The sequence below is a fragment of the Gobio gobio genome (assembly GCF_949357685.1).
Source record: "Gobio gobio genome assembly, chromosome: 17".
Lineage (NCBI taxonomy): Eukaryota > Metazoa > Chordata > Actinopteri > Cypriniformes > Gobionidae > Gobio > Gobio gobio.
The window spans coordinates 37106170-37121848 of NC_137110.1; the positions used below are offsets into that span (position 1 = coordinate 37106170).

The following is a 15679-nucleotide window of genomic DNA, read 5'->3' on the forward strand; positions in this document are numbered from 1 at the left end:
TTTGTGACAGCAAATTGTTTTTAGCCTACTGTAAGACTGTAAGTAGAATATTGATTTTAATTTACTGTAACCTCTGAAACGTGATAGGTATAATATAATCGACCAAGTTCAAGGTCCCCCACATATTTGACAGTAATGGAAGTTTCCATAACCAACAGCCTATGTAGGCAAAACTAACGAAACTAATATGCGGGAAGTGAAGGCGAGTTTCAGCACCACGGCTAGCAACCGCTCATGAATAAAAAAGCACCCGATGCATTTTTATACACAGAACTTAGTCACGAACAATTGATTACATGTAGGTGCTTGCTTTCCAGAATCAAAATAAAACCATTTAGCAGCTATACTGAAAAGCCTCCGGTGAATTCAGCAACTGCATGGATTTGTTACAGCACGCGCTCCTTATCCGACTGATTATCTTGACTGCATATTAGCATATTAGCATATGCAGTCATTTGCCTGCACAGGAATGACGTAGACCCTACACTGTTGCTCGTTCTCATGCATGATTGAAATTCAACTTTTACCAATGGTCGAGTTTTGTTAAAACGCCGAAAAGCAAATGCAAATCATCTGCAATTAAATCAAGCCTGTGGTCTTTCTCTGCATACGAAATGATGCCAGCGGCTGTGAATGTCAGCAAAACCTTGATCATTATGCTCACATTAAAAGCGCATGAAAAAGGACACTTCAATCACGAATCCCTTCCCTTTTCATCAGCAAAACAATAAAGAAGCGGCACAGTCTGGGGGTATTTGTATTCATATATTTTCAAATATACAATATAAAACATTACGTTTTATACTATGACAATTGGCACATATGACTGTAGAGAGTCGTTTTGTTGTAAAACAGTACATTCAACGTTCAGATAGATAGCATCAGGCGCCACAGGAGACAGGAGGAGAGTGTCTGTTGCAGGCCAGCACCCCGGACAGCTCAGCGTCGGTGACAACATCGTTTCTGAAACTAATAGAAAAATAAGACCCCAGCACTGACGCACAAGCTAGCCATTTACATCTCTCATTTTAGCTCGGCACCAACAGCTCGTTGTTGTTATTATTATTATTTTTTTTCTTCAAAAACCACAATGATGATACGAGTAGAATTCTTTAAGCATGCATTAAGTAAACTATGAAGAAACCCCAGATCGCGCTCGTGACATTCACTGGGTCATGATGAAGGTTGTATTTTACACATGTGATAACGTAAACCCCCTCTCATGGAGGTGAGGCGAAATCCCCCTGTCCGTTTCCTTAACCAGCAATAGAGTGAAGCACTCTTTACACCTTCAGCAGTCGGGCCTTACATTCGTTTCACCCTTGAAGGAAGGGTGTGGAGAGGTATCAGAGAGCTTCTCTCTCCTTTTAACACAAGCCAAATTTAGCGGTCCAGATTATTATTCCATCTTCCGTTCGTATCGCCCGAGCCACCCTCGTTCTTGAGGTCTTGGAAGACCTCGGTGAAGAAATGCGGGTCGGAGTTGATCTGCAGCATTTTGGCACTCATTTTATCAATGATCCGCAGGGAGCGCTCCCAGAACACCTCCTTGTTGGTCTCCACCAGGAAGGGCTTGAGCGGGTACGAGATCTCGTTGCCCATGTAAGAGTAAGCCAGGTACAGGCAGGTGAGAAAGGTGGCCTGCAGCTCGTACTCGCTGGAAATATCCTCGGTCACCGCCTCCCGGCAGAGCAGGTAGACGAACACCAAGTTGGCAGGAGTGATGAAACCCTGGTCTTGCCAACCTTGGATGAGCAGTGATCGGTCGACGTTTCGGAACCACAGGATGATCTCATTTGGGCTCAGCTCTTTGAGTTTGTAGCACCTCCTGCACATGAACTCGCTCAGGCAGCGAAGGAGCTCTCCTGTGGAGGCTTGCACGATGACTCGTCTAGGGGAGATGATGGAGCGACTGCTCGGCTGCCGCTGGACCGAGAGGAGCTGCTTTCCGTTCTGGGATGCATTCTGGGTCTGATTGGATCGAAGGCTTTTATCCGGTACTGTAGGGACTGGCACAGCAAGTGGCCCAGGCTTCGTCTTGCGCTCGGAGCCTGACTGAGACTTCTTAAGATTTTCGGTGTTTAGCTGGTCCACGGGGTTACTGATCTGAGAAACGGGTGGGTTGGGATTGACTTTCTTGGCATTCTTCTTCTTGGCCGAGGCAGCGACCAACCGCTTCCACGTCAGAGCTGATATTAGCACCGAGTGGCGCTTGAGGCTCTTCTCCGTCTTGCCGCTGGCACCATCCGTCTTCTCATCCAGAATCCCTCCTTTTCTGGACGTGGGAGAAATAGAGAGCACCGTGCCCATCTTTTCCACTGACGACCAACACCCACCGGCCCTTCGGAATGCGCTGTCTCGCCTTTCGTCCCGCTGAGTGCCTCGGGGAGGTGCGACTTCAAAGTCACAGGTTCACGTCCATTTATGTTCCGCGTGATCACTGGGTATACAGTGGGGAAAACAGCTGTTGATTAGGTTAACGTACCTATGTAATAATCGATGCTCGCTTCAGTCACACGCGCGCGCTCCGCCACTCCTTCTGCATCCCACTGCGCGCGCAGCCTCAGACAGCGGGAGCAATGGGCAGGACTTGTAATGTGTAGCCGGGCAAAAAAACTAAAGGTACAGACCTGTAAACCCGGATAAGCCTCCCTCATCTGCCAATCCTGATGCGAAGTGAAAGGACTGATGTCTGTTTTCACCAACCAGAGAATACATTTGCTCACATCTTATATGAGTCTGTATGTGGGTTAGACAGTCTCTTTCAGATTTCTATTTGTATACAAGGGGTACAGAGAGTATTTCTGGGATTTGTTTTTAACCAACAATAGAAAACAGTGTACCTCATAAGTACATGTGCTCAACCTGTCAGCTAGCAAAGTACATCTCTCTGACAAACGATTCCCAAAATATGTCTCCCAGCTGGTAGAACGGTCAAGCAAATAGAAAGCTAAAAGAAGAAATGGAAGATGGTAGATTTGTTTTCTCAATAGTGTATTTGTAATTGTATTTGACACTGTCACTTCAAAACAAACAATTTCAAGGATTTAGACCATTCATCATTTTTAAATAGGTATAGATACCATAACACATAAAGAGTCCTTTTATACCACTAGTGGTACAGGTGCATTACTTACAGTAGCCTCAGACATTTTAGCAGCACTGAAGGACCATGCTTATGCTCCACCTTGTGGACATAGACAAACATAAGAGAAAACACAGAGCCCACTATTACGTTTAGAGTTCCACTGTAAAATATGGTAAACCTGCAATTGTTACCCTATATATAAAACTACCTGATCATAACCTTAAATTTAGTTTTGTTGGTGTAACCTAATATATGAAGACTTCAGATGCAAAAAGCCTCTAAGTCCGTCTGAAGTTTTTCTTTAAAATAAGCATTTTTGTCAGGCTTCTATGTACAGGTTTCTACCCAAGTACCAGTACTTCTGAATGGGCTGAGTCTGGGATTTAGTGGGTTTGAAGTGAAAGTATTTCTTTACCGAAGTGGCTTTTAGAGGCCTTTGCATCGGAACTCTTCATATTTAGGTTGATTCATAAATGTTAAATAACATTTTTGATTGGAATAAAAGTTTTTTTAAGGTTACCATTTTTCAGTGTCTTGCAACAAACATATGCAGGTAATTTAAAGCATGTGCAGGTACAAAGAGAAATGGCTGGGAAATGTAAAATAATAGACAAAATCAGTTGGGTACGACTGTATCTTTAGGTTTGCCAGACAACAAATCAGTCAGGTATTCAGCACCATGGACAGCACTGACGTTTTCAAATACCAAGTAAATTGCCACAAGCCATGGAGCTTTGATTTGTGCATCAGAGGATGTTTTTGTCTTAAGTTTCAAGCTCATCAGTCTATTCCCAGGTATTGTTCCGAAAACACTGGAGAAAATCAATTCTGTCTATATACACAGATTTCTCTTAAAAGGACCAGCAGGTGGCAGCATGACTTGTTTATTTTCAAAAGCAGCCATACAAGCCCGACTCCCATCTGAATTATAGATATTGCTCAGTCTTGTTTGCAATAACCAGTGGACCATCACAAAAAAATGTAGGAGGATGGTAAGCACTTGTTTCCACATGTCACTGCTCCCTTCTGCACAGAGGATGCTCCTCTGAATACGAGAGAAGCTCAAACACAACTATCACAGATGCAATTCTGATTTTTAACTCCTCGAGTGGACTTCACAAGCAGAGGCTGACGTCCTTTTTCACAGAACACCTCTGGCACTGAACCTCACAGCACCAGTGAAACTGACACAGACAGTTTTCCTCATGTTCCAGTGTGTAGTCTGCAAATCCTTTACCACAGCACAGGCTGTCGCAGCCTCCCGGCCCTGTCTCTGTGCTGTTACACTCACGGCCCTGTGTGCCTTCTGTACCGGTCCTTTGATTGGCCTGACAGAAATCAGGTGACTCGGCTGAATAGATGAGGACGTTTGCATCCAGGAGAGGGGTATCCGGATCGATGGGGACAAGCGATTTCCCATCATTCCCACCCATCACGCGAACAGCCGCATGGAAGCTCTGCATGAGATAGTCACCGACCTGGCGGAACAGAGGCATCTTCCTCCAGCAGCTGCGAAGGGTGCAGGAACCAGAAAGGCCATGACATTTACACTCTGTTCGCATCTGTATCTGTATGGCCTGTACACACAAGTGACAAGACAGAAAAGTGACAAATGAGACAATAATATGCTTGCTTTCTTCATATGGGAATCTGTCCTGTGTTTCATCCAGGGATAGTTCACCCAAAAATGAAAATTCTGTCATCATTTACTCTCCCTCAAGTTGTTCCAAACCTGTATAAATGTCTTTGTTCTGCTGAACACAAAGGAAGATATTTGGAAGAATGTTTGTAACCAAGCAGATCTCGGCACTATGGTAGTCAATGGCTGCCGAGATCTGCTTGGCTTTTAAGTTAAAGTTGAATCAAAACTGACAATTATTTGTTTTGTATGGAATATTGCAGTATCTTTTTTTTAAATGTATGTGCCCTTGTAATTGTTCATCAAAATAATCGTTAATCAGGGACAACCTGAGATCAAAGCAATAGCAAATCATGATCCAATCAATTCCCGATTGACAAAATCAAGTCCCGCCCAACAATTTTTTCTTGATCGAGCAGCCGACATCCACCACAACTTCTGTTTCGTGTCAAAAGTATGATCAGACATGCTCAGTAAATGGTTAAGTCTAGACACATTTATTTATTTAGCGCTTTATACAATGCAGATTGTTTCAAAGCAGCTTCACAGTAATAAACAGAAGGGAAAAAAGGTGTTACTGTTGCAAAATTCATCAATTATGAAACAAATTCAGCTGTAAAGCAGCTCTACAAAAGACAATAGTGTCATTATTCAGCTCAATTTAGTTTAATATTGATTCAATTTAGTTAAAGAAAAAGTAAAACGTGTATTTTTATATTGGTCTAATTGAAAATCCTGGTTTCTGGTTTAAACCTGTTTCGTTCAGTTTATCTAAAAGCAAATAACACTCCCCATAGAAAATAAATAAATAAAAGAAAATTTTAAAGGGTTAGTTTACCCAAAAAAGAAAATGCTGTCATTAATTATTCACAGTCATGTCGTTCCAAACCCGTAACACAAATGAGGATATTTTTGATGAAATCTAAGAGCTTTCTGACCCCTCCATAGGCAGCAATTAAATAGCTGTCTATGGAGGGGTCAGACTCAGATGTCTCTCAGATTTCCTAAAAAATATCTTCATTTGTGTTCCGAAGATGAACGAAGGTCGTATAGGGTTTGGAATGACATGAGGGTGAGTAATTAATGACAGAATTTTATTTTTGGGTGAACTATCCCTTTATTTTTATGTTTAAATAGTACTTTTGCTTGACACCACAGTGCTGATGTGCAGAACACATAACTGACTGCATAAATTATTGTGGGTTTAATTATATTGAAGGGTGCGGATTCTGAAAATCCACTGCCACTTATATATATATATATATATATATATATATATATATATATATATATATATATATATATATATATATATATATATATATATATATATATATATATATATATACCTATATATCTTACCTATATACCTATATATACATTTAATATATATCTTAATTAAATGTATAATCAAGGCATTAATCAATATTTATCCTCCTATATTATTAAAATTATTTTCCAGTTACGATTTTATTTAATCAATAGAACTACTGATTGATTATTTTTTCTTTATATATGTTTTCTAAAGTTTGTATTTGGTCCCTGAGGAGTGACTGAGGGTCTGGCCCATGCCAGGAGTGCAGTAATAGTGCCTACTCACTTAGCCCGGCTTTCAGAGATGAAATATGGATTTGTCTTTCATTTTATATTATTTCCTTTTACTGAAATACTAAAGAATTATGATGAATATTGTCTGTACCTCTGAGAGAAAGCACATGTTATCAGTATGTTTTAGGAAGCTTTCTGGTCAGAGCTGGGGCTCAGCCAACTCGAACCTTGGAGAAGCCTGTGTATCTGTGTATGTGCGCTAGGGTTCTGTATTGCAGATCAGTATTAGAGGTGTACAACGGGCATGTTGTTATGGACAACCTGGCACCTCCTCCAGACCTGGATGGTCACTACGTGCCTAATTCTGGGGTGAAAGCGTCAACAAGTGATCTATGGACACATTAACACATTAACTGACAATGTGTGGAAATTTACTATGACTATCTATTTTCTCTTAGCCAATCTGAATCATTCAACCTGAAGTAATGACGAAGCTAGACCTTAAAAACAGTATAACTGTTGAGAAATTGTATGTACAAAACTTCGTGACTTGAAGCTGGTTTCTGCTGATGAAACTGCAAACTATTCTTTATAAAAGTTTCTTTAATTAATTGCACTTCTGACTCTTGGTCTTCGTTCTTCACAACTAGTCTATTTTTTCTGGTGTTTTTGTTGTTGTTGTACAAACAGAAAATGTGATGAATATTTTAAAAAGTGACAGGTTGTCGCGTTCTCGCACCTGTGAACATGTGATCAAAGAAGATTAGAGATGTTTATTTTGATTATAGATTATGAAAGCACATGAATTGTAAAAATAAATAAGGTTGTGCAAGGATAAATCATTTATAATCAGGGGTGTGGTAAAAATAAACGATGCGCAGCAGAAAACGTGGGGGAAGCACTTTTGAGTACCAACATTTTTGGGGACGGGGCCACGTTTACATACTGGAGTAGGATTTTTTTCCATCTCTGGTAAGATAGCAATCATGATGATAAGTGTGTTCATTAATTATTAGTTGTGTCTTTCTAGTTGTTTTTTTTCTAGGGCCCTATGATTTCCCTGATACAGAAAACGCGAGTGTAATCACAGAATCCAGTCATAATAACGCAATTTACTGTACAATGTGAAATTTTACGGAATTTCTCATATTTTTAATGAATAAATAAAAAGCAGGTCAGTACACTTAAATCAAATTGTGATATATAGACTAGTGTCTGTGAATATTAAACCGAAAAAATATTTTAAATACGAATCCTCCATGTTCTGCGTGTCTCTGTGTGAATGAATGGCGCAGATGCTTTGTTACATTTACCACACACACACACTGAGGCACGTGTGATGCTCGCTGTGTTTTCAGCATCTGCCGCCTCACTATATGAGGACATAAATGCATGACCTTGATCTCCAGAGCCGCTCTGAGAGACATTCATGAGCATTTTACAGTTTTACTATTGTCATATCATAAACACACAGAAACTCAAAGGTCTTCATGGCAACCCGTCAAAATAAAAGTTTTAAATATATTACATTAATTTGTCTACGGATGACAATGGAGACTTTTGACTCAAAATCAGCTGTTGACTTGTGGATGTAAACAGCAAATTGCAGGCTTAACCAGGGAGAAAGAAGCAGGCCTAAATCATCTTGTACCATGTTCGAGAGAAAAGAAGATAGTGAGTGATGACGACAGCTTGCATAAAATGTGAGTACCAAGCAGCATATCCAAGTGTTCCCTTGAGAACCATTATAAAAACTTGTGCACCCCAGTTTATCATAAATACTGCAATATTGCTTAAAACATTTTTTATTTGATTTTATGGTGACTTTAAATAAATAAAAAAGAGAGTAAGCACTGCAGATGTTGAGGGAGTGACTGTAAATTTGTCTCTTTTGACTTCTGTAGTCCATATCTCTCCCTGTTTTTTTGTTAGTTTTTTTACTCTTTTTTACTCTTTTATAATGTTATGGAAACCCAATAGTGTTTTTTCCCCCGATTAAAGCAAATGGGAACGATCTCGCTTGCTATCCTTCCATATTCCAAACTCACAAATGTAAACGTACCAGTCTTCCTGCCTCATTGTTGTGCAGGTCAATAAGGGTCCTGATGTCACTCTTGCCTTTTCTCTGCCTGGTGTCCAGGAACTGGCGAGACTTTTCGATGCCAAAGTCCACATCATCTCCACAACCCCCCCATTCCCAGTGAACATTTTGGACAGGTGAAGCCAGGATGGGTACCTCCTCCGCCGGGGAGTCATGGTCAGTTTGAGAGGAACTCTGAAGGGTCACACATCCGCACGGTGGCAGCGCCCCCTGGCTGCAGGCTTGCGTAACTGCATGCAGCACCCCAGCAGCTGTGATAGCATACACAAATGCAGTTTCCCGGATATCTAGAGAACAGTTCATAGGAACTTAACTCGATAAGGGAAAATGTACAGTTTGTCCAAATACAACCTTACATAATGTCTCATGACAATCTGAATAAGCTCATTGTTTCATGTGGATCTTGGTATGCGCTTGATTATGATCTCTATCTAAACTCTTGTTTCAGAGTAGCGGCCCATCCCACTTCTAAGATCACTTAAAAATCTAAGGAATTGCCACATTAACAATAACTCATTTAGCAGATTCACATTCCTCACACATCTCCGTTGTCTAGACCTGCCTCAATACACCTTGAACTGCCAAAAGAGCAGTTTCCCCTTAGTGTAAAGAATTCCTCCAAGATACACTCACTCTTGGTATCAAATTTAGATGTAAACAAGTCATACTTATAAATGGCTGAGCTTTGGCAATCGGCAAGTCATGTTTGGATTTTTTTAAAAAAGAGTAATCCTCCTCTCAGTCTCATTTAGACATGTGTACTATGAGGTCCAAGCCACTAATAAAAAGCTCCCTATAAAGCTCTTTATCTTAACGTATCCTCCTGGGTGCCACTGTCCACGTACATGGACATTATATTTGAGTGAATTTCTCTGACACCATATGTCACAGTTTTAAGTCTGGATGTCCTGTAAAGAGCACATTATGGGCTTTTCAGAGATCCTGATTGTTGGTAATATTTTGTAATATTTTGTAATCATCATTGAAATCAGACTATTTTTCAAATGGTTTGTTATAAATCAACATCTCAGCAAAATGTTATGGGGTTCTCTAATCAAAATATGACTTTCTGTTACAAAACAGGGCATTTATTTCATACATGTCCACTGTAGAGGACACCGGGACTTAAAGCATGTTTATCAGGCATTTTGGGAGACAAGTGAATAGGGAAAAAATTACATATCAACGTTCATATGAAATATTAGATATTATTATGAAAATGTTGCCAACTATTACACTTTTTTTTCATTACATATTGCTCCAAGAACACATTAATATGCAAATTAGATACAGTGTATATAGATCCATTGCATTGAATGGGAAAACCCATGTATGGCCATTTTACCCACATATTGCATAAAGTAAAATGGTACATCAATTCATTCTGTTATATCTGTCATAACATACGAATCACCTTTAAACAAAGTTTGGTTAAAAAAAATCCTGAAATGTAAAGAAATTTCCATTGTCATTTTATTTTTTAAACAACTGAGTCCCGGAGTCCATTTACGAGGACATAGCATAACATATGAATAAAATATAATTTAAAAAAATCAATTTGTTTCTTATGCTCTAAATAAAAACATACTAAATTCAAAAGACTTTGTTTTCCTGGGTCTTAGGAGGTTACAGTAAGTTCTGTGTCAAGTAACCTTTTTATGCATGGTCAAATTGACACAATCATGCCCTCTAATGGCCATGTGGCTAACTACATGGTGTTAATGAAGGCATTCCTTTACTATTAGAGCATAATGCCAGAATCCCAATCCCAATTTTAGAATCTGAAAGAAAATAAAATTCCTTTCAAATGTACAAACATGCCATATAGAACTCAGCAATGACTAAGCAATCAACTATCTCTGCACAAGCATTGTTTGACATGTCGAAAAGTCCCAGCCAAAAAGAACAAACAAACAAACAAAAAAGTGTCTTTCTGGTGAGAAAAGGATTTGATTACTGGGAAATTAGTGTGCTTTTTGCTCAAAACAACATTTTCAACCAGGTGGGATTTGAAAATATGTTCTGGGGAATTATGACACATAGGAATTAAACAAAGGGGGGTGGGAGTGGAATGGGGGTGCTGACTGCATTCATGTAATCTTCATTATTAAGTTCCAAATGTAAAAAGCTTTTTTGTTTGTTCCTCACCTTGTTGCAGGATCTTGGCCAGGTTTCTGCTCTGGCTGGTGCAGTTCCAGCGACGGTTGTGAAACTGATGTTGGCATTCTCGTATGCCCAACCGGGCACCTTTTGCCACTTCTTGAATTATCTCAGGCTGAGACTGGCACAGGTCGGCATGCCGGCTTCCCAACGTTCTAGTCCTACGGCAGATACTATTGGGATCCATCACTAAAGGGTTACCCTCCACCCTGTGGTGCACAAGAAATAGGAATAGCTACAGGACATGTAAATACATATCAATTTCCACACAAAGACACACTCACACACATCCACACAAAAGACATATTTCCCATTTCTTCTGATAGTATTTGAGTGTCTTCTTCAACTAAGAAATTAAGAGAAATTCTTGAAAGTTTTGCTTTGTTTTATTTTTCTGTTTTTTATACAAAAAACTGTAATGTGATTCTTATTCCACTGTAAAAAAAAAAAAATGCAGCAATTAGTTATAGACAGGGGCGGTTCTAGACCCTTTTTAGGCGGGCTTTATGTTCACACAGAATCTGCTGAGGCTAAACACGAATTTTAGCAGCGCGACTCGACGTCAAGTGAGAGAAATGTAAGCTAAAACAGCTGCTTCTTTAAGTCAGAAATGTTAAACAAAGACAAAAATATTCAGGCAAATGAATACGCTTTTGTCTAATTTCGTCATTTTGAATGGAAAATAGGCCAATGTGATTCATAATGTAATTAACAAACAAGAAATATTAACAAAGCCGTTTTCTTCAGATTAGGCATAAGATTAATAATGAATGTGTAGGCTACATACATATTGTAAATTAATATTATTCCATGTGTAGCCTTCAGTAAATAAAAAGAAGCTCAGCTATTTCAGCCTGTATTGGGCATAAGATTAGTAATGAATGTGTTTATTTTGTGAATTAATTAAATAAACATAAAACTTTAATAAACAGTAAATTAACGTGTCTAAGAAAAGTATTCATAAAACATATAAATGTCAGTATGCTAATATGTAAACCATATTTACTTTCTTCACTGACGAAAATGGAAAAACTATATCAGTTAAAACTCAGCGTTAGGAGGGGAAGAGACTGGGCAAGATAAAAAAGCCAACCTGGTCTCATTGTGAAAATGTACCTCTGGCAACGTTTTTGCAAACCCCAAAATACGTACCAATATGTACATATCACTGCAGTTTCAAAGTGATATGTCCACTAGGTGCCGCCAAAAGCTTCGTTTTTTTCCCGGAACAGATGAGCGTCAATCTGACGTTTTGTGACATTGTTTTTTTAACGTACACCTACACTAAACCCTAAACCTAACCGATAGTGTTAACAAAAGCAAATGTGACAAAAATACAATAGTAACCATGTCTTGTTAGCTTCTGTGAACTCATCTTTGAGCTCTTTTATCATGACTTGTCTTTCACGGGATTCGTACCTGAGCTTTCATTATTAGGCTACAAGTACAAATCTGTACCAGCTGAGCTACTGAGCAAACTTATTATATAAAAAAAAGCCGAGCATATGGAGCAGATTAAGTGACGCAAACTCCAAAATTTATTCATTTACATGGGAAAAAAAAAAATGATAAAAAGTGCTTGCTGTTTTACTGCCTCTAGTGTTCATTTCACTTTGAAACTGCAGAGATATGTACATATTGGTACGTATTTTGGCGGTTTGCAAAAACGTTGCCAAAAGAGAGATGTGGAGATAAGAAAGACAAATAATCTACTGCCCAGTGACATGGTTTTCAAGCTACTGTTATCTAATTTTTTCGCCTTCAGAACATCTTAAAATACACATATGTAGATCAGAGAAATAAACATTTTCTCGGGGGAGCTTTATAAGTATTACTTTATAAGTATTACTAAACAGCCATCCTATGGATATGCATGTTAGTAAGCTACTAGTTAATAGCGCAATTTGGACCCTAAAATACCCTCACTTGGGCTAAGCCCCCCTAAAATGAAAATCCTAGAACCACCCCTGGTTATAGATATAGTTGAGATAACTAAACTTAATATTTTAAGTCAAGCATAAACACTAGGCTACTTTACTTTACTATTTCTAATGTGGAATTTTAAGTCGTGATAAATAGGCCTACTCACTGCAATCATTTTTTACAGCATTATTTCTCTTTCACTTGATATACTTTTTCTCTCCTTCCTCCTTTCATTCTTTAAGCCATGACCCACACAAAGTTTGCTATTAACAAACCAGTTTTTTCACATCTTTCGTTGCCTCTTGTTATTTAAAAAGCCCTGTCGAACCTGAATGCAAAGTCATAAATTCTTAAGTTTGTTGGTGTAATAAACTTGATCAAATTGCCTCAAAACCACATTTTTGGTTTGAATAAAATGGCAACACTTTACCATAAGGTTTAGGTAACATTCGTTAACTAAGTATGGACAATACTTCTGCAGCGTTTATTAATCTTAGTTCATGTTAATTTCAACGTTTACTAATACATTATGGAAATCAAATATTTTTTTAACATTAATGCACTTTGAACTTACCAAACAACGAACAGCTGGATTTTATTAACTGATATTAACAAAGATTTATGAATACTGTAACCATATTATTGCGCATTATTAGATAATGTTAGTTAATTAAATAATGTTAACATGAGACCTTGCTGTAAAGTGTTACCAATAAAATAAAAGGCTAGTTGCATTCGTTTTCAGATAACTTAATTATATAGCTTAATATGACAAACAGAACACGAATTTTAACAGGCAGGAATAAAGCCTCAGCTTACCTTAGTTGCAGAGGTATGGGGGTCGTATTGAGGATAATAAAGAACAAGAGGAAGTGTTTTTGCATTGGGAGCATCATCCAGGGATTTAGATCTACAAACGGGTCAAATCTACCTGAAACTGTCCCAACGATGTGTCCTTGGTTTGTTGGCGAATCTTTGAAGTGGCATCATATCCAGCAATGATCGAGAACAGTGTTTTAAATGCACCACTGAGACACGTTTAAAATTAAGAGAAGATCCTGTGATGCGCAAAAAAAGAAAGTGCACGAGGACAAATGAATCATCGCTGCTTTTAACCGAATAAAAATATTCCTCTTCTATAGTAGGCTACTGACAAAAAACTGGCATCACATAAGCAAGTTTTCGGTGAGCGTCCACCGAGCAGAACCCGCGCGACTCACTTCTGAACAGCGCGTCTATCTTATCTTATTAACATCTATTGGCACGCGCGCATTCCACCTCAGTTGACGTAACGTCAAAAAAATCCCTGTCAAGTCAAAAAGTTCAAGAGTTTGTAAACAAACGGTGCAGAAACCCTACATGACACTCATTTAGCTGATGTAAACCCGCACAGCCCTTATTTGTTTTGGAAACAGAAATGATTCCCATGGATTTATGTCAAGCAGAAAACTCGTCTTGTTTTGTTTTCGTTATATTTCTCGTTTTCATCAGGCCTTAAATTTAAATTAGTGTTATGATGTCCAGCTGTCGTTTTTGATATGTTTTTCATAAAGTGTTCTCTTGCCTGTGTTGACCTTGGCAGTCTTCTTGGCCCTACAGCTATATCAGTATCCTGTGTTATCAGCCAGAATTTGTCTGTTAGAACATTTTCAGGCCAAACAGAATGGATTTTAAAATGTCCATGCCAAATCTTCCTATCAAAAATGTCTAAATTCGTTGCTTTATCATATTCTTGTTCATAATATCAAATTGGGATAAAACTCATTTTATAAGAGTTCTAATCTTTCTCTCAGGGCAACACTGGGATGGATTGAGAATTATTTTATGGCCATTGATATGTTCTTGCATCTGCCCCTTTTTTCCTAGATGAAAACGACATTATGTAATTAGCTGTATTGCTTGAGTTCATAAATTGGCACACTGTTACAGTAGCTTGGAGTTTAACCATACATCACACACACACACACACACACACACACACACACACACACACACACACACACACACACACACACACACACACACACACACACACACACACACACACACACACACACACACACACACACACACACACACACACACACACACACACACACACACACACACACACACGTTGGGTTTTCATGTTTTATGGGGACTTTCCATAGGCGTAATGGTTTTTATACCGTACATAACGTATTTTCTATCCCCTTACACTGCCCCTGCCCCTAAACCTACCCATCACAGGAGACATTGTGCATTTTTACATTTTCAAAAAATATCACTTAGTCTGATTTATAAGATGTTTTCCTCATGGGGACCTAAAAATGTCCCCACAAGGACGAGGATTTCGGATATTGCCATCTTTGTGGGGACATTTTGTCCCCATAACGTAGGGATTACTAGTCCACACACACACACACACACACACACACACACACACACACACACACACACACACACACACACACACACACACACACACACACACACACACACACACACACACACACACACACACACGCACGCACGCGCACACACATTCTGTTTTTGTTTTATGGGGACTCTCTCCATAGACATAATGATTTTTATACTATTAAAACTATATATTCTATCCCCCTACACTAACCCTATATCATCAGAGAAATGTTTTGGATTTTTACATTTTCAAAAAACATCACTTAGTATGATTTATAAGCTGTTTTCCTCACGGGGACCAAAAAATGTCCCCACAAGAACAAGGATTTTGAATATTATTGTCTTTGTGGGGACACATGTCCATAACTTAGGGACACATGTCCATAACTTAGGGTTTACCTGAACCACGCACACACACACACACACACACACACACACACACACACACACACACACACACACACACACACACACACACACACACACACACACACACACACACACACACACACACACACACACATTGGGGTTTCATGTTTTATGGGGACATAATGATTTTATATTGTACAAACTGTATACTCTAACCCTAAACCTACCCCTATACATACCCATCACAGAAATCTTTCTGCTAAATATTTATTTAATTACAAAACATTACACAATATTTCTAAATTGTAATTAGCATCTTTCAGAAAGAAAAAAAAACATAGAAAATATTTTTTTTGCACATTTTTACCTTTATTGTACATTTCTTGTTTATGATATTATGATCCCTTTATTCCATACAACATATAATATTCTATACTATATGGACACAGCT

The 15679-nt window shown here is 38.7% G+C and overlaps 2 protein-coding genes across 5 annotated transcripts; both read right to left on the reverse strand.

Moving 5' to 3' along the window:
* Positions 1 to 763: 763 nt before the first annotated feature.
* cdk5r2a (cyclin dependent kinase 5, regulatory subunit 2a (p39)) lies at positions 764 to 3600 on the reverse strand. The gene has a single exon (XM_079841536.1). The coding sequence runs from the start codon at positions 2308 to 2310 to the stop codon at positions 1384 to 1386; it is 927 nt and encodes a 308-aa protein (XP_079697662.1). The 5' UTR covers positions 2311 to 3600; the 3' UTR covers positions 764 to 1383.
* wnt6a (wingless-type MMTV integration site family, member 6a) lies at positions 2986 to 13706 on the reverse strand (the record flags this gene model as incomplete). Of its 4 annotated transcripts, none has more annotated exons than XM_079841535.1 (4): positions 2986 to 4665; positions 8338 to 8627; positions 10525 to 10771; positions 13279 to 13706. In XM_079841535.1, the coding sequence occupies 3 exons, from the start codon at positions 10721 to 10723 to the stop codon at positions 4204 to 4206; spliced, it is 951 nt and encodes a 316-aa protein (XP_079697661.1). In that variant the 3' UTR covers positions 2986 to 4203. The 4 variants fall into 4 exon arrangements, with proteins under 4 accessions (XP_079697661.1, XP_079697659.1, XP_079697660.1 ...); XM_079841533.1 differs by having other exon boundaries at positions 10525 to 10745; positions 13279 to 13677; XM_079841534.1 differs by having other exon boundaries at positions 8338 to 8663; positions 13279 to 13677.
* Positions 13707 to 15679: the final 1973 nt, after the last annotated feature.

What these genes read in the sequence shown, in the direction of transcription:
- cdk5r2a (XM_079841536.1), bottom strand. Translation starts at nt 2,310, where the DNA reads ATGGGCACGGTGCTCTCTATTTCTCCCACGTCCAGAAAAGGAGGGATT.